The 22,423-nt window shown below is 38.0% G+C and overlaps 2 protein-coding genes across 7 annotated transcripts in view; both read right to left on the bottom strand.

Moving 5' to 3' along the window:
- dyrk1ab (dual-specificity tyrosine-(Y)-phosphorylation regulated kinase 1A, b) overlaps positions 1 to 9,023 on the bottom strand; it is an 11,954-nt gene extending 2,931 nt beyond the window's left edge. The window contains exons 1-12 of one of the 4 annotated variants that reach the window (XM_010743348.3): positions 7,957 to 9,023; positions 5,929 to 5,999; positions 4,056 to 4,252; positions 3,645 to 3,737; positions 3,309 to 3,497; positions 2,961 to 3,108; positions 2,571 to 2,857; positions 2,265 to 2,411; positions 1,911 to 2,051; positions 1,487 to 1,790; positions 1,111 to 1,244; positions 1 to 786 (exon numbers count right to left, since the gene is read on the bottom strand). The exon at positions 1 to 786 is cut by the window's left edge and continues 2,931 nt beyond it. In XM_010743348.3, the coding sequence (XP_010741650.1) occupies positions 199 to 786; positions 1,111 to 1,244; positions 1,487 to 1,790; positions 1,911 to 2,051; positions 2,265 to 2,411; positions 2,571 to 2,857; positions 2,961 to 3,108; positions 3,309 to 3,497; positions 3,645 to 3,737; positions 4,056 to 4,252; positions 5,929 to 5,959 (2,259 nt within the window). In that variant the 5' untranslated portion in view covers positions 5,960 to 5,999; positions 7,957 to 9,023 and the 3' untranslated portion in view covers positions 1 to 198. Of the gene's footprint in view, positions 787 to 1,110; positions 1,245 to 1,486; positions 1,791 to 1,910; positions 2,052 to 2,264; positions 2,412 to 2,570; positions 2,858 to 2,960; positions 3,109 to 3,308; positions 3,498 to 3,644; positions 3,738 to 4,055; positions 4,253 to 5,928; positions 6,000 to 6,988; positions 7,367 to 7,956 lie in introns of those variants that run through there. The other 3 variants (XM_010743350.3, XM_019259375.2, XM_027280125.1) reach the window with 3 other exon arrangements.
- Positions 9,024 to 18,550: 9,527 nt separating this feature from the next.
- LOC104928945 (CD166 antigen homolog A-like) overlaps positions 18,551 to 22,423 on the bottom strand; it is a 34,459-nt gene continuing 30,586 nt past the window's right edge. For 2 of the 3 annotated variants that reach the window (XM_010743347.3, XM_027280791.1), the window contains exons 13-16: positions 21,780 to 21,809; positions 21,200 to 21,311; positions 20,023 to 20,158; positions 18,551 to 19,929 (exon numbers count right to left, since the gene is read on the bottom strand). In XM_010743347.3, coding sequence (XP_010741649.1) covers positions 20,056 to 20,158; positions 21,200 to 21,311; positions 21,780 to 21,809 — 245 coding nt within the window. In that variant the 3' untranslated portion in view covers positions 18,551 to 19,929; positions 20,023 to 20,055. The remainder of the gene's footprint in view (positions 19,930 to 20,022; positions 20,159 to 21,199; positions 21,312 to 21,779; positions 21,810 to 22,423) is intronic. The other variant, XM_019259321.2, reaches the window with a different exon arrangement.

Raw genomic sequence — 22,423 nt, 5'->3', positions numbered from 1 at the left:
TTTGTGCCTAATGATTGCAAAAGAAAAACTGATGAAAATTACATATATACTTTTTAACAAAGGTTTTTCTCTGTAGTAGCGGTTCAGTGATATCTCCCTTCTGACGTGAGCAGCTTTTGTTCTCAACACACCTTGTAGTAAAAAACACCACCTTAAAAATGACGCACAGGGGGAACACACAGCCAAATGTCAGTGCAGTCACGAGCTGGCCATAGAACTCTGCTGCACACACACTCCAGTCATTGGAGACTCCTCCCGGTCCATGCCCTGCCTCATGCCCAGGTGGCCTTCCGCTAGGTAGTGGGCAGGCCCTGTGTTCGTGCCCATGGAGAATGCAGGGTGCGCTGCCATGCCAGTCTCCTGCCGTGGGTTCGAGAAGGCACCTAGCCCCATGCTCAGCCCACCATTCTGACCAAAGTCAAGGGCTCCGGCAGGCAAATGGCGGAGCTGGTAGGCCTGGTTGCCATGGTTCCCAGTGGAAGAGGACGATGTAGAGGAAGAGGAGGCAGAGGAAGACAGGGAGGTCATGGACAGATGGCCATGAACCACCTCCATGGAGTCCTGTGTCGAGGAGCTGTGTGTCGGGGAGGTGTAGTGGCGTGGGCGTGGCCGTGTAGCCATCATCTGCCCGTGGTGGTGATGAGTATGTGAGTGGGGATGCAGGGCCTTAGGGTGCTGAGGGGGAACATGGAAGGTGGTCTCCTGGACTGGGTGGGTCTCTCCAGTGACTGACTCTGGTCCAACGCCACCTCCCCACACCAGCGGGGGTGGGTAAGGCTGTCTTGCCTGTCAAATAAACAACAAGATTCAGTTGTGGAAGATGGCTGCACACTTTCAGGGTCTTGCGTTTATAATGCTCAATGTTCTAATAATTCACAATTCTCATCTTCTCTCTCAATTTTCAGCAACGAGACACACTCAAACTTCCATAAAATCTGTGTTTGAATTTCATGTTAATCCTGTCTTGTATTAGCAACAGTCAATCAAGCAATGTAGAAAAAAGATGTATATATTTTTTTAAAGATTTGTTTATTACACAAGAAAAACTGTTTAAAAACATCACAATAACTCGCTCAGTAATGGATATTATTTAAGAACGTTGTCAGTTACCTTACTGACCTGTGGGCAGAGGCTGTCACCATCGATGGCAGGCAGGGCCGTGCCGAAGTGTCCTCCACTGTGCAAGTGGTGATGGGTAGGGTCTGATCTTGCTCTGCCACTAGTACTTGTCCCAGATGAACCTCCTAAGGGTTAAACCAAAGTGTCAACCTCGACAGCTTCACATAAAATATGTCAAATGCTTCAAGAGGATTACCTAATGTTTATTAAAAGCACAACACATTAGAAATGTCTGAAAGTTCAACATTGAAATGGATTTTTATAGTTTCAATGTTGCTGCAGTAAAGTTCCACAAAATCAATCCCCTTTACCGGAGATCGTTTAAATTACAGACAGTGGATCGTCTGAGTTTTCCAGTGACGGTTACCTGAACTAGAGGAGGTGCTGGAGGTGGTTCCTGAAGACTGGGACTGCTCTAACGCGGGGCTTGTAGACACGCTGCTGCTTGTATTGGTCCCCTCATCCGCAGTCTTCTTGAAGAAGCTGTGCTGCAGGGCATAGTAGGGCTGGATGCGGCTCTTAGGGTCATAGTCCAACATCCGGAGGATCAGGTCCTTGAACTTCAAGTAGTCAGCAACAGCATGGCCAGACTCCCCCGCCCGCCGGCCACCTGGACCCCCTGTCTCCACACCCAGGATGGAGTGGAGCTTCCTCGAGGCCGGAGGCTTATACTGTTTAAGGCAGCAAAGAGATTTGCTCAGTCATGACTTGTATATATCATCACACAATGTAGCTTGATGCATTGAACAAGGCAAACGAAGAGTCTAAATGCAGCATAAAACTGAGCTCACCCTTTTGCCATCTTTGGTCTTCTTAACACTCCATGTACCATCCGAAAGCTTCTCAAAGAACTTCCTGGCTTTTGGGGCTAGGTCCATTATGTGATTAGGCGGGATACCAAGAACCTCGACTATTTTGTTCATCTGGTCCACCTGAGGGGGGGAGTTATTAAATCAAGGTTAGCACTGCAAATCTAAAACATATCCAAGGGCAGCACACTGGATATGTCTTTATGCCAAATGTCATCTAATGTAACCTATGAAGACATTAGGCTCAGACAATTGACATCATTTGAACGTTTCAGGTAAACTTGTGAACTATTAATATCAATATCAGTTGCATAGTAGTATTTCAGTTCCTTATACCTCATTGGCTCCGCTGAAGAGAGGTTCTCCAGTGTGCATCTCTACCAAGATGCAACCCAGGGACCACATGTCAATGGCCAGGTCATAGGGCATTCCCAGCAGCACCTCTGGGGAACGGTAGAAGCGACTCTGGATATATTGGTATATCTACAAAAAAGAAAGCACGGCCGGTCAGACTCCACATTTAGCTGCAGACTCTGAATTACCTATTCACTACACCACAGTAACAACTATCACATTATTTCTCTGGGATATTCTTGCATTCATTCATTTTACTGCTGATAAGAAAAAACTGCAGCTAGATACCCTTTGTCCCAGTTGGCAGGAGCTGCCAAAGTCCACTATTTTGATGGCACTCCTCTTGGGGTTACAGAGGAGGATGTTCTCAGGCTTCAGGTCACAGTGGATGATGCTGAGCTCAGGCGTGGCCAGGAAGAGCAGCGCCGTGCATAGCTGCTGGGCAAACTTCCGGGTGAGGTTGAGTGAGACGCCGCGGAAGTTGGTATTTCGGAGTAGGTCGTACAGGTTATATGAAAGCATCTCAAACACGAGGCAGAGGTGGTTCCGGAACATGAAGTGACGCTTTAGGTGAACTGCGGAAAACCAAATTGTAACCATGTTAGCGAATTGTACGGAAAGCCTTTTCATTTATTTGATGTCTCATCAGATCAGAGGCAAATATCAAGAGTGCATTACCGATGTAGTATTTCATCTCGGTATCATGTTTGTTCATGAGCTCTAGGAGGCGCACTTCAATCTGGGCTTGATTGAGGAAAGCTTTCTTGTTCTTGATGATCTTAATGGCAACCCATTCCTGCTCAGCACGGTCATATGCTTTCACAACCTACAGACGCCAACAAAAGCAAATTTTAATGGTCCCCAAGTTAAATCAGGCTAGCTTGTTTGAAAATAAACATGTCAAATGTTAACTGCGCATGAAAAATCTTCAGTAAGTGGCAGCAAATATGTTGAGGGTATTTATACAAAGCAGAAAGAAAAACATTAGTTTCTCCAAATACAGCACATGTATTTATAATTAAGCACCTGTCCAAATGATCCTTTTCCTATCAAGGAATCAATCTCATAGCGGTCCATCCACTTCTCCCCATTCTTGACGATGTAGTCATAGTTATCATCGTCATAGCCATCATTAAAGACCTTCCTCTCTTTTTTGTGACTGGAGTCTTCACCCTGACCCTGTTGGTGCCGTCGCTTCTTTTTTGCATAATACACCTGGAAATGAACAATGAAACAATTCACGTCATCATGCTTGAAGAAAATAATACATGTAATATTCCTCTTAAGTAATATGAATCTTTGCAGATGGTAGCAGAAAGCAGATGGTATAGATAGCTGCGTTTAATGAGAAACAAAACTAACCTCATTGATGTGTTTGTATGTTTTGATAAGGTCAATGGAGAGCTTCCTCAGGGGAGCTGAAGTTGGGTCACGAAAGCACTGGGGCATGTGCCTCTGAAGTATCAAAAGGAAACAAAATTACAATGTTTAATAAACAAACAATATGCATAGCACTTTTCTAAGTAACAGGGGCTGATCTAAACTGCTAATGATAAAATCTTAGAGGCCATTCATTAAATGTAATACAATAAATGCTGCACAATATTAAAAGGCTAGACTGAAAGAACATTTGACAAGCAGCTACTCTGCCTGGTGACAGCAGCAAAAAAGGGAAAGAGACTTTCATTTCATAGGAAGTATTTCAGTTTTTGTACCATTACACATTCAGACTAAAAGAAATCCAAGAGCAGGGGTAGGGTTAGGTTAGTGTACCTGATTGGCAGTGAGCTGTGGTGTCTGGTCGCTGTACGGTAAGACCGTAACAGATTGGTCAGTGCTTGGCTGGTGGCGGTCACTGTACTGCTGGTGCGTATGGGGCATTGGAGCAGCCATCTGAAGACCAGCAGTGTGTAAAGAAAAAGAGGGCGCAAGCCGGACGGACGAAGGTTTGCATGCTGAAGTCTCTCCTCCTGAAAGAAATGAACGCTGCTATGAGTTGCACATTACCTTAATTCAACAGTACATGTAACAAAACACACAAAGGAGGAAAAAGGGTAATACTCCTGATGTAAAACAGCTGTGTGTCCTCTTTAACATGTGACATTTATGGCCCCAAAATTAAAAAAGGTAAAGATATCTGCTACTTATTGTACAGATCTAATATAAAAAGGCATTATTTGCTGCTTAATCTAACAAGTGAGAATTTCCTTAATACAAAAATGTCTACATTCACCTTTAAAACAGCAAAAATATATGCAAAATGTAAATTATGCATCTGTAATATTTACAAGTATGCTGAAATGATCAATCTCATGCTTCAAACACAGACAAAAATGATCATAAAATGTTGAGAACAATAAAAAGGATTCAGTCTTTGTTCAAATAAATGTCAGGTTAATACATAATGTCTTTTGTTAAACATGTAAAGTCATTAAAATGCATCAAAGGATAAGCACAAAATAAAATATAACAGCAATATATCAACCTTTGTGAAGAAAAAGGAGCAAAACAGCAGGATGAACAGTGAAAAGGGGTGAAAATAAAGCATCTCTACACTGTACAGTGAATCATCCTTCATTTTAAGCCAGAAGGAATCAAAAAATTATCAAATAGCATGTTCAGCTATCAGCATCTCTCACCAGACAACACAATTCACCAGTGCTACACAGTAACCACTATTCAGAATCCCAGCAACAGCACCTAATTAGCATAGCCTATCACCACAGAGATACAGCGTGATTTGGCAAGCCCATCAATGCACAGACCAATCACAACGCAGTATGCAAATAGCCTACTTTTGTTGCCAGGGCAGAGCTGCTCCCATTTTCCAATGAGAAAACAAGAAATAAACAAGAAATAAAATTGAACTTTGGCACACTTAGACGCTGCTTTCAACACAAGAGCCTGACAGCAAAATAGCTGCACAGCCCAAAACCTGCACTCCATCTGAGAGCATTAGAAAGCTGACCCAGCTTTGGAAAAGGAAAAAATACACATCCACTGACAGAAATAAGAGGAACTGTAAGATGATAGAGCACACGCAAAGCCTGTATTTTAAGAAAACTAAGATATTTTATTTATCCCTTTGTAATATATATATATTATTATCTTTATGATATATATATTATCTTTATAATATATATATATATTTTTTTATATATTTTTTTTTTATTTGTTGTATGTATCTATTTTTAATGTAACAAGGAAGTACACAAATGTACTGTTAAGGTTAAACTATTTTTTACTAAATTAGATAAGCCTTAATACACATTTATTTTTATTTATTTCACATTAAATCTAAGGCCCTAAAATGATCAGAATGATTTGTCATGATGACTACTGTGTCCATTTTGCTGCTTGTTCAAGCTGAGGCCTGAAAACAGTTAAATCAAACACATTTTTAATCACTTTGAGCTGCCAAAGTAAAAGTTAAACTGCATTAAATGGAAGTTTCAATCCTACATTGACCGATCTTAATTGCGATTTAACATTGTTTGACTTTTTCCCCCCATGTCAGAAAAAAAATTAATAAATCAGGAGTCTGGATGTCAAATTTTTAAAAAAGAGTAAAGGAATTGAAAGAGAAGAAGATCATAGGTGCACCACCTCCCACCAAAGGGTTAAGGCTTAATATATAGCAGCTAACCTGGATGCATCATCTCCTGTAAAAATTTCATATCATCCTGGGAGGAGAGTCCAGCAGCAAACCACAACCAACTACAAAGAATAAAAACAGATCATTATCATTGTGAATCTTTGGTGGGGATTTAACTTCATTGTGGTTTCACTTTTGTTGAGAGGACCCCTAAAGAACAGAGGAGACCCCCAAAACTTTAAGAAGTCTGCTTGGGGTGGGGGTGTAAATGTGTGAACTTTTATGGGGTATTTAAAAATAAGGCTGATATTAAAGAGGGCAACAGGCAAATTAATTAATGCCATGGCAATGACATTACACAAAAGATGTGAAGCTGTTGTGAAACTGTTGAAAGATAAATAGTTCACTCAGAGAGGCCTAGACTACATAACACTACATAAAACAAATTAGGATTATTACTGGACTTGATCTTCTCTATCATAATCAATATACCTTTACATTAAGACGTGTCATTTTACTTTTTAAAACTAAAATTACTGTTCAGGATTATGCAAATGGCCATAGAAGTGAGAAAGTTTGGTTTGAGCCCATTTCACAAACACAATACCTGACATAACATAACATAACATAACTACTAGGATGAATTTGACATTTTTAAATATCTCTAAGCCTTTCTAATTTAGGGGAGGTGGGAAATCAAGCTGTATTTGAGCACAAAGCCATTTTTTTCCCCAAGCGCACTTGTAGCTCTTTTACTCTCTCCTTTAAAAAAGGGTTTGATTATTCTTCATTTTCAGTACTGACATATGAACAGTTCCCTTTGCTGGCTCGACTTCATCACGGCATCGACGGGGCCTATTTTAGGTGTAAATATAACGACAGCTAGCTTGCTATTAGTAGCCGTATCATATCATAAGTGATAGCTAAAAGACCTCTGTAACGAGCCTGTGTGTCATCTTCTCACGCCCAACCGATTAGATCCATCCCTTAAGCTGAATCAAATGCAAAACAATTAAAAAAAAAAGAGCCTTACACACGTCCGTGGATATATATATATATATTTAAATATATATATATAAAAAGACGGTGCCCGAGCAGCTCTCGTACTTACAGATGATGGGGTAGATCTCGTCATGGTTGGGATTTAGAAAGCATATTCAGTGTTAATCTGCGTCCTCCCTTTTGCTACATATCGTCCGTGTATGTGTATGTGTATGTGTATGTGTGTGTGTGTGCCTCCGTATAAATGGCAAAAAAAAACGTATTCACGGCTCACGTTACCCCCCCGTTAGCAGTCTAAACTAGCTAAAACGTTTGTCGTCGTTAACGTTACCTCCTGGAGAAGAAAAAAAAAAAAACTGCGGGACCAAGCAAAGGCAAAGCGAGCATATCTCTCACCAATCCAACGTTAACGTTAGCTGGTGACGCTGTGCTCCAGCGGGTTGTGTGTGGGGCCCATTCAGCTGGTTCGTCAACAAGTCAACGTTAACCATTAGCCAGGTTAGCCCAATTAAAGCTACCAGGCGTTAGCCAGGTTAGCTCCCGTGCCGTATAACTCGTAAAAACACAAAACTGCACCGCTGATATACATGTATATAAAACACAGCGAGATGTAGCATCGGCAAAGTGAAATCATGTTGTACGGTAAAAAAAAAAAAAAAAAAAAATCATACAATGACAGTGTCTTAATATCGGCAGGGTTAGCACAGTGCCAGCATGACTCTCCCACACACACACACACATACATACACACACATAAACCCGCTGCCTCCACCACAACAACCTGGAAAAAAAATACACAACAAAAAAATAAAAAACACACACAGCTCACCCTCGGTGTATATAACGTTAAATTTAGTCCGCTGACCTACTGACTGCAAAAGCTAAAAAAAAAAAAAAAGCGTTAAACAGCAGGCCGAGCTAGCCGACCGACCGACCGACCGCCATACCATTAAAGCTACCAACTTCACTGTCGCGTCCATCATTGTTGTAACCGTTCATACAAGATACCAGAAAAAAAAAGAACAAAAAATGTGAAATGTTTTAAAGCCAAGCACATTATAACAACATCTCACTCACCTCTGATGGCACGATCTTCATTTAAAGTCCAATAACCTGTATGATGAGGAAACTTATCCAGCTTGAGATTCTCCCCTCCCTTTGCACGGTTAGCGAGTAATGTTAACGTTAAAATCCAAACCCACCCCCCCCACTAACACACACCACTCTCCCTCTCTGTCTCTCTCTCTCTCTTTTCACGTCCTCTGGATCCGGCAAAAAAAAAAGAAAAAAGAAAAGAAAAAAAAAACTCTTTTTAAAAATAATTCACCACCACCAGCAGTAGCCAGCCAGCTGATTTTTTAAAACACGCTCTTCTTCATCTCCCGAGCAACAACAGCAGCGGCAGCCAACAACAGCAGCGGCGGCGAGCAACAACATCGGCGATCCGAAAGCAACTTTTGTCAACTAACGTTTACTCTATCAGCTGATGACGACTAGCAACATGCTAACTAGCGGCGAGCTAGTTGACAAAATGAACGCAGCTAGCATTAGCCACCTAGCTCGGCTAGCCCGAAGCTAACGATGCTAGCTACCCGCTAAATATAAAACGTTAACGGCCGGAAAAAAAAGAAAAAAGAATCCGATTCTACGTCGCCTTTGGTCGGATTTTTAGCGGTCGGTCCGCTTCGACAAACGCGACAATATCAGTTGAGTCCAAGGGTGTTTTTTTTTTTTTTTTGAACGTGAAACAGAAACCGTGTCCTCTGATAATTTTTTGGTTAGGAATTTTGAGTCAATTTTCACAAAATGGCGCGCGGTCCAAACCTGCGCAGTGAACCGGCCCGGTGGACCAGGAGACGCGGACAACTGAGTGAGTTAGTGCGGCGCCGCCTAATTTATTTTTTTTTCTCTCTCTCTTCCCCCCTCCTCCCCAACTAATACGGGTTTTTTTTTTTTAAAACGTCGGCCTCTTGAGCTTCTTGATCCGATCCACTGGACGCGTTTCGACATCCAAAAACGTCAAATATATATCCACTGACAGCATTATTCCGGCGGGAAGGGAGAACATTTGAAAAAGAGACTGAGGCAGGAGAGCTGAGAGGAGGAGGAGGAGGAGGAGGAGGAGGGGTGGGGGGGAGAGAGAGAGAGAGAAAAAAAACCCTCCTGACAAAATGGCGATGCTCTAGCTTGTTGCCATGGCAACTGTCAATCAAAAAAGAGAACGAGAGAGAAAAAAAAGAAAAAGAAAGTGTAGTTACCCGGATGTACCAATGACGAATAAAATCTAACTGGCCCAGAGTTATTATTACAGGAACACACATATATATAAAGATAATAATGAATTTAAAATTAATAGTTTTGTGTAAGTCATCTTTGATTATCAGCTCGATTTACTCGACCTGATTGGAATTAAGCTGTGAGCTGTATTATGATTAGACTAAAAATATGTCGCTGCATCTTCAGCTCCTTGTACAACTCTTCACTTAAAAAAAAATAAAAAAAATGCTGTGCTTACTATTTTATTTGGTATTGGATTGAATTAACCAGCTGAGAATAAAGTTTAATACACACAAAAAAAGAAAAAAAAAGAAGTGTAGTTACCCGGATGTACCAATGACGAATAAAATCTAACTGGCCCAGAGTTACAGGACACATTTAACTCGAGTGGTGGTGGTGGTGTGTCCCCTCCTGTCTTTTTTAACCGTGTTTGTCCCTGTTGCTACCATCCGGCAGAGAAAGTATAAATCACTCGGGTTTATTTTTTACAATATGAAACTACGACGGCCTGTTAAGAGTGTAAGTCAATTAGATTATAAATAAAGTATATTAGATATACTTTATTTATCCCACCACGGGGAAATTTACTTGAAAAAAGAACAAGAAAGGCAAAAAAACAATAAACAGACAGAAATATCTATAACCTACACAATAAACACGAAAAACAACCTTCAAAACTTAAAAACAGACAAGTACTGAGGATAAAAGTGGCATGATATATAAAAAGAGTATAATAAAAAAAAAAGTATTGTAATGTAAAGTGGCCATAGTGTAAGAAATACTGCAAAGAAAGTGACCATAATACAAATAATAATATTATTATTGCAAGAGTACTTTGATACAAATAATAATATTATTGCAAGAGTATGGTGTGTCCCCTCCTGTGTGCCTGTCTTTTTTTAACCATGTTTGGCCCTGTTGCTACCATCCAGCAGAGAACGTATAAATCACTCTGGTTTATTTTTACAATATGAAACTATGACTGCCTGTTAAGAGTGTCAACTCAAGTCAACTTTATTATCACTGCTGTCATATGAATAGGACATACAGAGAATTTAAATTGCGATTCCCTCTTATCCTGGTGCAAACAACAATAAACATGAAATATAAAATATAAGTAAAAAAATATAAAATCTAAATATAAAAATATATACAAGCTAAAATACATCCAAGAGAAGACAGGGGCAAGTCTGGAAGATATAAATAATATAATATAAACAGAATGAACAATATAAACAAAAACAACAGTCTAACAGTATACGTATGGCAATATGGCAATATCTATCTATCTATCTATCTATCTATCTATCTATCTATCTATCTATCTATCTATCTATCTATCTATCTATCTATCTATTTTTTTTATGTGAGAGAGCATTTACTCTTATACTTTACAGTCTTTTTAGCATAAAATTCTCTATTTATGTTTCCCCATTAACCTGCAGACTTTTGTATCCCACTTGACAACACTAACTTTGGAAAATTTTTTACTGTACTTACTGTACTGTACTGTCTAACTTGAAGAGATGAATTATCATTTAATGAATATCTTTTGGACAGAGAGATGACTGTGTATTTTGCCCTTCATCACTTACTTGGAAATCACTTTAGGAAAGAATTTTCTAATGGACAGTGAGAACAAGACAAATCATTACAAACCTGTTTCAACGCACATTCGGGCACCTGACTGACCTGACTGTTTTAAGACAGACTTGAAAAAGTACCAAAAGTATAAACTCTGAATCACTAACTATCCCAGTTTAATTTGTCAGCTGTCCAAAACTTACTGTATTTTGTTAGAATAAAAAAGGAAATGCACTTTTGTCTGAAAGCTCTATCAAACCTTTCAGGCTTCAGGCGATATATTTAGAGTTAGATCAGTGCTTAAAAATAAGAATAACTATTAGTTATTAAAAGGAGGAAACTTAGGTCAGAGGTTAAATATTAAACCAGTTGGCCTGGCAATACCCACAGCTACGATAAATAATATGTCAATGAAGTATAGGAAATAAGTACAGTTTAATTTTAGTCAGTAAATTGATTAGGGCATCTTCTCTGCTATACAACTCTGAAGTAAAGTGTATAGATCAAACGTTCTTTACATAAACTTGTTGTTGCTGTTATCATAGTTAACCACTGCAAATAGGAATGGATGTAATTTACCTGAGTCTTCCTGTTCCAAGATGTTTAGATGACACACTTGCATGGTATCGGCGATCTAAGTGAAGTTGTCAGCGTAGGATGTCTGTTGTTTATATTCAAACGCGCATTATTCTGATATTTTGTAGATATATTGCATTGCGCATATTCTCCTCTCTTGTTGTATATTCATTGTAATATTTTTCTTTTTTATATTTGATTATTTACACCAAACACAGTACAGTACTGGAGAGAGCAGAAGCATGTTGAGTATATAAAATATAACAGCTCGAATGACATTTACAAAAACAAAACAAAAAGACTGTAATAGTGTCATCTCAGCAACAGGTTCTGTATGCATTTTGAAAAAAAATATGAATCTAAAATATGTTTGTTTGTTGCACTTTAATGCTAATGCTACTTCAATCTAATACATTTGGGGGCCAATTGCATTTATGGAGGGATGCCACTCCGCCACAGCCATGCTTAGAGGGTTAAGGGACATTATTCAATTCAATTTTATTTATATGGCGCCAATTCAAACCAAAAGTTGTCTCTGTAATATTATCTACAGATACCTAACGTGTCCATGTCCTATGTCCTATGTCCTGTCTAGACCTTGATCTGCTACTCAGTTTAAAACTCAAACAAGAAGTTTTGGGGCCTTTCCTGAAATACTTTCAGAGTCTTCAGTCAAACTAAAGACTTCTCTCATCACTTCTATTTTGTTTGTCTTTCTGTTAATACAGTGTGTACCAGTCTACTATTAGGTTCCTCTGTAATACAAAACCTGACTTCCAGCAATAACCTAGAATACTCCAGGAACCACACTCTTTTAGCTCGTAGATGGAGCTAGTTGGTGAGGTGTTAATGAGTTGGTGTTGGTTTCTGTTCTGTAAAACTGTTCTATAGGTTTCACACACTGCAAAATTTGTACATTGTATAAACAAAATATTTGTGTTTACGCTTAAAATCCAATAAAACATTTGAAGGAAAAAATGCATTTATTTACACAAGAAATTTAGTCCTGGTTTCATTCGCAAAGACGTAGTAGTGCTGAAGAGAGCTATTCATCCTGGTTAATTTGTGGTTAGAGGATGCATATGGCTTAATTGATTATTTGGGATCTCTAAAATTGATAAATATCTATCAGACATCAGGTTTTGAATGATTGTCTTGTTTTGTCTCAGTATTGTTGAGTCTTATAAATGTCAGGTGTTGTGTTCAAAGTATTGTGTGTATTATATGTACACCAGCATCTTGTTGGCCCATTAACAGCTGGAACTCATGACTGGTTCCAGTGCAAGACTGTCACCAAGTTCACCACAGCTGGTGGAGTTTCCAGTAGTGCTGTAGATCCACACAACATATCAGAATATTTTGTTTGGTACTCTGGAATGACAAAAGACTCTGACCTGAGGTTCACACATTGCAAGCATGTCAGACAGGTAGGCTGGTGCAAGACCACGAAGTTCTTTAAAGACAAGCCAAACATTTTCAAAATCAATATGAAAACTAACAAGCAACCAATGTAAGGTTGGTTAAAATAGGTGTAATGTGTTCTCCCCCTTGTGGTCCTAGTCAGCAATCAGGCAGCACAAGTTCTGAATCACTTGTAACTGTTTTATAAAAAGACAAAGACGACACCAAGGTTTCTTCCCTGTCGGCTTGCATTCCTTCCTATAGAAGAAGATTTTGTGGCTAGATTCTTGCTCTTATAAAAAAATGAAGCTAGCTTGGTAGCCTCCATCAGTTGTATCCATTGATGACCCACTGATCTTTTCTCTAAACCAGTAGTTCATTCCACTGGAGTCATGGTGTAAAGCCTAGCAGCACACTTTGGGCAAGAGGTTGGGTACACCTTGGATAGCTTGCCAGTCTTTCACAAGGCAGCCATGTGTAGAACAGAGAAACATACTTACATATGGACAATTCATTTCACCTATGTGTCCTAAGACTATGCAGGAAACTTTTGCAGATACAGTGAGACATGAAACACCACACAGAGAGGCCAAAACCAATGAACTGATGGAATTGAACCTAAGAATCTGTTTGGCAGCAGTGTTAACCACTGCCATGCCTAAATAATGACTGTCCAGTCCAGGAGTTCACCACAGACTAAGCTCAAAACAGATGTGAATGCTTCTGACCATGTGGCACAAGTATTGATGCCTTACTTCAGTAAAAGTAGCAAAATCTTCATGTACAAATACTTAAAAGTAAAAGTCCTGCATTCAAAGTTTTACTGAAGTAAAAGTATTAGCATCAAAATATACTTATATAAATATATATTCAGATTCTGCAGAGTAACTAATAGGTACTCCTTAGTTCTCTTTAACTAACTAGTCCACCACATTTCATTTAGTTGTATTTAGTTAGTATAAAGCTAAAGAAAATGGAAAGACTTGGGTAAAATACAAGTGCTACAAAATTACACCTAAGTTCAGTCCTTGAAGTGCATAGTACATAGTACCAGTAAAAAGTTTGGACATAACTTCTCATTCTGTGATTTTTTTGTTATTACACCATTGTAAATTAAGACTAAAGACATCAAAACTATGAAATAACACATATGAAATCATATGGTAAAGGAACAAAATGTAGACAAGGCAGAAATATGCATCAGCTTCATGAGGTAGCTACCTGAAATGGTTTACCAACAGTCTTGAAGCTGTTCCCATATATGTGGAGCACTTCCATTTCTTCCCAAACCATCTCAGTTGGTTGTAGTTTGGGTGGTTGTGGAGGCCAGGTCATTCGGTCACTTACATAACCTGGAGGTGTTCAAACCAGGTGGGATGGCATGTCGCTGCAGAATGCTATGGTAGCCATGCTGGTTAACCGTGACTTGTATTTTAAATAAATTGTCAACAGTATCGCCATCAAAGCACCTCCACAATATCACACATATCACAATATCCTCTATGCTTCACAGAGGGAACCATTTTTTTCATGTAGATACATCCATTCACATTCTCTATGTCTCACAAAGACACAGCGGTTGGACCAAGTAATTCTCTTGTCTCCCTCAGTAGTGGTTTCTTTGCAGCAATTTGATCACGAAGGCCTGATTCACACAGTCTCCTCCAAACAGTTGATGTTGAGATGAACTCTGTAACGATTTATTTGGACTTTGGACTCTGAGATGCCATTAACTGGCAATTTATAGTACACATCTATCTACGCATGAAGGCATGATGATCCTGTTCATATTTAAAAGCAGAATAAGTCAGCATTAGCAATGTCACAATGGATTTCTAAGTTATATTCATTATTTGTGGACATTTTGTAAAAATATGTTGTTTTCTTTATAATTTTATGATATTTTTAATGCTAACCGTGTGCTTGGTTAGTTTATAGTAAACCCATACCTGTATTAGAGAAATATCACCATGCTTATGGTCAAATGAACGCAAACTGCCCTTCATGGTAAAAAATGTAACACTTCCCTTTACAAACTTGCCATCTTTTCTTGCCTCCCCTCTGTTCATTTCTTCTTTATTATATACCTCCTGTGCTGTTCTATCTTTTCTTTAATTTTGTCTTCTTTTTTATCCGTTCCTTCTGTTTTCCCACAACTACTGGACCAGCCAACAAACAGCACATCCCACCAAGCCTGGTTTTTGTGATTTGCAGGTGAAAAGACTTTTAACCATTGGTTTGAGAAGTTTTAGATGTCTATCTTACACGTAAGAAGCATTATTTAGATGAGAAGAAACTTTTGCATTTCAGCATATAGCAGGTTCTACCAGATTCTTTGAACACACAACTGGGACAAGTTGTGCAAAAGTTCATTTATTTCCTCCACCGTGTTTACACAGGTGAGGTACCACTGCAGTAATGCTGTTTACTTTAGAACAGGAGTTATCAAGTTAATCGCTGCTTCTGAGTCAAGGCATTGACTGAAAGAAATACTTCACAACAGAATGAGGATTTATCTTTTAATGCTTTAAAACTTTTTTTATCCTGGATTTTTTTAACAGAAAAGTTTGTATTCTGATTAATCAAAAAAACAACAACTTTAAAAGTACCTGCCATATAACAACAGCAAAACAATACAATAGCAAAAGCTCATCAGACTGCAGTACTCTGAGTGACTTCTATCAGAGAGTGATTGACCACAAATTGTTGCAGCCCACAACATCACAGACCATGGAGATGTACTAATGTGCATAAAGCAACAGAAAACAAGATTTGCAAGATGTGACTACTCTCAAACCATACCTAATGTTCAAAACCCACAGAAAAACAGAGCGCATACAGGTGACAAGGCGTTTCTATACATCTGTGTAAAACAGGGTGATTAGGATGTTAAAGAATCAATGATGAATGTGATTATGTAATTAAAATTTAGATAAAAGAAGTCTAAGTGATTCATTCAGTATTCAGTATGTAAAGTCAACTGGGTGTAGGTTTCAGTCTAGAACATTTAATAGTTTTTATATTTTTAATTTGTATAATTTATTTTTGATAATAAAATTGATAATGAAGTTTAAATAATTAAATTAATGTTAGTCCTCAATAGTGTTGGGTTTGTGTGCACAGCTGTTGCCTAAGTTTGCTCATAAAAGCTGGAAGAGATCACATACAGCCCATAATAAATTGTACAACTGTATAGCACACAGAACATCATGTTCAAAGAAAACAGTTGTAAACAGCTTAAATCTGATCATTACATGTTAAAACACCTTGAAAAATGTTTTAACCTTTGACTGATTTCATGAAAACTATTGAGTCATTGAGTCAGTTGTTTATGTCAATAAGTATTATACATGACTATCTGGTGGTGCCTGTTGGGCTTCACCAAATTAGCCTAATTGTGTCTCCCCTGGCAGACATTATTCTGAAGTTAAACCAGCTTGGCCACATTGGATTGGTTGATTTAAGGCTTCATTTAATCCATAAGGAACTTGGTTTAGTTAACTCAAGACCGATAAAGCTTAAACTTGTCTGAGAAAGTTAAGGTTTTTTTGGTTGGTCTAGAACTTCATCTTCCTTAATCATTAGTTTAGCCCAGGACATACAGTATTTATTAAAGGCCACAGAGGGCATGGAAGTAATCAGTGTTATAGTTTGATCACATAATAATTATTTTTCAAAAGACTATAATAAAATTACATAAGCAAACATGCATTGTGATAGTTACCAAATGGTATGCAGGAATTTAGCAATTACATAATTTTTATTCACATATTTGCATTTTTTTCATGTTTTTTAACCTTACTGAAGGAGTGTGTCATGACTCATAACTGCTAAACAAACACCACAGACGTATGTGGCTATTTTTGTTAAAGTTTGATGTTTTTCATTAGAAATAAAACTCTGACCCTGGATCAGATTGGTTCTCATATTCTCAAAGATAAAATTAAAGTTCACTGTGTAGCTCATGTGCTCAGATTACAGTCTCTGTTCCCAGAAGAAACACATCTAACAGATTTCTCCTTGATTCCAAATCAGAGAATATCGTTTGACCACAGGATGGCAGCAGAAGCCCATTTTAGTTTGTACTACGCAGACCATCTGGTGATGATGTTCATGATGCCTGAATATTTGGGTGGCGACTTCATTTGTAGAGTGATCAGTTGTTTAAAGGTAATGACTAATGATATGCTGGGGCTATCACTACCACAGGGTCAACACAATGAACCTGCTTATGACTTTGACATGTGAAAGACCTTACATTTCACACGATTAGCAAATAATAATGTGTGAAGAAGTGCACTTATGTGTCCAGTTGAAGCAAATATTTATTTCTTATTTATTCGAACAGGCCGTGCTTTGTAAGGCAGTTATGACCCAAACATGCAGAATCAATCAGATCAAACAGTCTCTGACTCAGTCTGTGGGCTTTAATGGTGTTTCCATGATGATGTCCACTATGACATAATATCCCTGCAGAGACACCAGTGCTGAGTCAGAACAGTTTCAAAAGATATTGTTGTGCCATTGTATAATATATTCTAAGTTAATGACAGAGTTGGAAACAGTATTCAGATCCTTTACTTACGCAACAGTAGCAACACTACAGGGTATAAATAAAGCATTCAAAATCTGACTTACTTATGTAAAAGTACAAAAGAATGATCAGTATATATACTTTAAAAAGTAAAAGCACTGATTATGCATAATCACCTAGTCATTATTATAGATTCATTAACATGTAACGCTCTAATGTTGCACTTTTGCAATGGAGATAACTTGATCTACTTTATATCCTGTTTACTTTATAATACTTTATAATACATTATATTTAATATGTTGATTATATATTTTGCATATAAAATCTGAACTGGGGTTATACATAACAAGTAACTATAGCTGTGAAATGAATGAAGTGATTTAAAAAGGACAATATTTCTTTCTGGTGTAGTGGAGTAAAGAGATATAGTAGCAGAAAAAGGAAAAGTGAAGTACCTACTAATCGTACTTAAATACAGTGCTGCATAATAATATGATTACATGCATTTTTCTGCACATATAATCCATCCCTTTGTTTTCCAGACTCTTTAAGTTACCGCATCCTGACACACCTCGTCCTTGAAATGTGACATCTTGCAGGTTTCTTGTTAAAGAAACTATTTCTGATATTGTATACTAAAACATGAGCTGTTGCAGTAATAATCAAACATCCCAGATCAGTTTTGATATGAACTTTTGATCAAATTCAATATCCTGATCAGTTTTGTGCACATAGATTATAATTTTAGCCTTCCATTTGCAACTCATTTTCTGCTCTGTTAGGATCTATTTTCTACAATATTATATGTTTTGGAAAATTACTGTACAACTACCGTCATCATAGTCATTTTACGCCATCATCTCTGCATGTATACAAGCGAAAAACATTTCTGAACCGCGTTGTTCTTTATTTCAAATCATGATCAGATGAAAAATGTGAAAGCTGTGACAACATAATTAATATTCCGTGGACGTAACTTTTCCAAATGTACACTTTATTTTAAACAAAAGTACAAAAACAAACATCAGGTATTTACAATACTTGCATGGCAATGTTCACTTTCTTTGGTCATTCTTCCAATTTGATGTGTTTTTTTTTACAAGGTAGGCAACAAACAGCAGCTTGAAGGTCTGAGATGATCACATGCTGAATCTATATTCAACCAGACACTGAGCAGCCTACTGATTACTCAGAACTTAATCACATTTTTTTTTTCTTTTGTAAATTCTGCAAGCAATTTATCGACAATTTAAATCCAAGTTATGAATTATGAGACATTTATTCATTTTGCCTACCTGGTTATTTTTATCTTGAACAATATAAATAGCAAAAAGAAAAAGAAAACCACATACTTCACAATTACACCCTGGTTTTTGATACATTTTCAAATTTAGTAAATGCTTTTGAAGGACCAAAATTGTGACATGTACAGCTGCGGCATCGTATTCTACACAAATCTGACATGAAAACATGAACTCTGGTGCACGTCACGAACTGAAGCAATCACAGGTAGATTTTCAAAAGAAGGTAAACATATCATAACGGCTACTTTGACACAGACGTCGTGTCCTTTCTGTGCACTCGGTTACAAAATTATGCCATAGCTGCACAATAAACAATCATACCTCAACACTGATGGAGGGCACAAATTGAAAACTCATTTACAGACTTGACAGATTAAGAAAAAGAAATCCAGGCTCAAGGATGTTTTCTCGAGGAAAGCAAGAGAACAATCAACGGTCTTATGTAAGTATAACAATTGGTGTGGCCAAGCTAACGAGAGTAAAATGAGTTAAGCTATGCTATACATTCTCTCAATAATCTACCTGCTCGTGTTATACAGTGGTTATGTTGAATGTACAGTCCATTTGAAAAAAGATACAAGCAATATGAACTGAGTTTCTGTCACTTTCTCTCCTTGTTGACTTTGCAAAGAGGTACAGACAATCAAAGAACAAAGCAAAATCATGTAACACCAAAGAACTCTGTGGCACATCATCTACTTCCTGCAATGCAACATGTAAATCATATTACCATCTATAACTAATGCCGAGTATAACAATATACCCATAGCCCTTTCAGGACGTTCATCTCATCATTTTACCCCTGAATGAACAAACTGAAATGAATGCACAAATAAACTGATTTCGTACACTGATGTCGAAGGCAGAGGTTTTGACTGTGATGAAATGAAACTAAGAAGCGATGGCGGTGACGTCCCTCGGTTCCTGCTACATCCCCGAGGGGGGTCAAACAAGTCTAATGCAGGCCTACACATCCTTACAGCAAAGGCAACTGGTCTAGTAGTAATTTTACTTGCATCAACAAAGAAAAAAAAAAAAAAAAAAGATCTGCATTTTCTCAGCTTCCCATATTCCATTCTAACAAACATGAATCCTAATAGTACACAAGTTTACACATGTATCAGTAGTGCAGACAAGTTATGTATATCACATACAGTAGCCATTCTTTTTTTTTTTTCAAGGAATGGAGGGGGGTGAAGGATCGAGGGGCTCGGAGGGGGTTGTTTGGATATGCTTTTTAGTAAAATTCTCCCTGAAACCAAATCCTGACAAAACCAAAACTGTCTTCATTCCAAATTTACACTCGTTTTCTTATTTTTTTTCTTCCAAAGACAGAGGTGAAGAGAAATGTGCAAAAGTTCCATGTTCTCACTGGAAAGAGAAGTAACACGAAAACGGTGTTATTTAAAAGACAATGACTTAGTTCATCTTTATTTAGGCATGAAGACGGTCGTGTTTTTCTACCTTTCACATTCCCAAAGGATGGTTGCAGTTTCTTTACACCTCAGCTTTTTGGCTGTTCTCCTCCACTTTCTCCTCCAGTTTCTTCTCCTCCTCAGAAGACCCGTTCTCCTTTTCACCAGTCTTCCAGCTTCCTTGCCTATTTAGAATAAAAAAGGTGTTACCTATCATGCTGATAATAATAATAATAATAATAAATCTACCCTTTACAGTTGTTTGGTATGATACTACGTTGCTGACTACTCGTGCAGAATAATATCTAATCTACAGTGTCCACTTGTGCTAAATGGAAGCTGCCTGTGCTTCCACTACATTTCTATTAGCCGGCTGTGTGTTCATGATCAATCAAGGGCAAATTCCCTTAATTTGGCAAATGCAAGGTTGATTACCGACCAAAAACAGGCCATTACCCCGGTGCCACAGGCCCCACTCGCCCTTAAAAGCTCCAATTTCACTAAGGAGAAGTGATTTTCTGTTAATTCAGTAAGAGCCAAAAGTTAGACGGGCAGATCAATACTGCTCTCATATCTATCGCTCAAATATGAAGCTGGAGCCTATTAGCTTAGCTTAGCATAGAGAATGAAAGCAGGGGGAAACAGCTAGCCTGGCAAAGCTAAACCAAACAAAAACTTAACTGTAAAAACCGTAAGGGGGCCAATGAGAGACTTCCTGACAAGTAAAACTACAACTTGGTGTTGTTACACTTGCCAATAAACAAACTCTTGGCAATAAGTTTAATAAGCATATTTCCTAAAATGTCAATCCATGCCTTTAACTGCCATGTTTAGTCAGTTCATTATGTTTATTGTTCATGTCACTAAATTAAACTGTATTCAATCAAATTAACACAAACTAATTTACACACAGAAAAATCCACTGCCACGTACTTCTGATCCAGAATCGCTAATGAAGCTGACATAAATAACCCGCATATTAATGAAATGAAATTTCTTTTTCGGCTCTAAAAGGTAACTGAAAAAACACCAGAGTGAACTAAGTTTATATAAAAGCCGCAAGACTGTTAATTAATACGATTATAAGTGAGAAAGTGTTTGACAAAAAAAAAAAAAACCCAACAAGTTCACACTCTCACAGCTCATGTGATTTCAAGAATATAATCAAGATAACTTTATTGCATTGTTAAAGAGCATACTGTGTATAATTTGTAGAAAGTTCTTACTTGGATTTCTTCATGTAGAGAAAGTATGCCAGGCCGATAACCAGAGTTGCGACGAGAAGACCCACTACAACTCCGACCACCACCTTGGTTTGGTCACTATCATCTGCTTGGTCTGTAATGAAGATACAAACAAAAACATCAGAGACATGGCAGATACATTTCAGTATGAATCTCCAGCCCAAGTGCATTTGAATAAAGGAAGGGAAAAGCCATTATGTGCAGTAAATGCATTGATGAGTGGACACATCCGCACTGTACATGCTCATGACTCATTGGGTTAAATGTTAATGACAGATACTCTTAGTTTATGACTCTTTACATCAGCCAGTGGGATTATGGACAATGTTTACATTTTGTCAGGATGCTGGGAGCTCCATTCCTCTTATTTCCTTCGGTATTTCATTAATAGAAACACACTGTCCAAAGATTGATTTTATAGTTGTGGAGTCAAGGTGATGATAAAAGGTAAATATTTGATTAAGAGTCTTCTTTCAGTAAGCAACATTTGATTCCCCCATCGTATTTACTCACCCGCCCCCTCCCACCGTTTCTTACAAGCAAGAAGACTGCTACAACTTACCTTGTTTATCCATTCTCACATCCATAAATACTGAAATCAGATATAAAATAAAATTAACAACCAACCAAAAGGGAGAAGAAAAAACTAAAACAGGCTTGATGTCCACAAAAAAAGAAGTACTACTCTACTTCTATTTTACTTCTGCATGCACGTCGTTCAAAGAGGAAACAGATTTTAATTCCAGCATCCCAACATACACACACTGAGCGAGGAGGGGGAAAGAGAGGTGAAATGCTGTCTCAAACACACAGGAATGAGTAAGCAAGAGAGAGCAGAGAATGATATAAACGGTGCACGATGCTGTGTACAAATGCATGCATTTAATACATTCTGACAGTGGTGTCGTGATAAATTAGAAAAGTCATTAGAAGGTAAAAAAAAACACCAACAAACCTCGTTTTTACAGATTATTATGGACTAAAACTAAAAACTCATTTCATGACTAGCAGAAAGCTTCATGTGTGCCTAAAATCATGTGTTTTACGTACCTGCTAAATAACTGCAGTTTAATTTAAGCATCTTAACATTATATAAAGTCAACATGCAGACAGAAAGAGTTAGTGAGCAGAGTAGGAAAACATCCACAAAGGCAGATTACTGAGTTAGGCTTTGGATAAAATAGGAAACGGAGGGAGACGGGAGGA

The sequence above is a fragment of the Larimichthys crocea genome, chromosome VII (genome assembly GCF_000972845.2).
Source record: "Larimichthys crocea isolate SSNF chromosome VII, L_crocea_2.0, whole genome shotgun sequence".
Taxonomy (NCBI): Eukaryota; Metazoa; Chordata; class Actinopteri; family Sciaenidae; genus Larimichthys; species Larimichthys crocea.
Note: the sequence above shows the minus strand (reverse complement) of the source record. Positions and strands in the feature narration are given on the sequence as shown.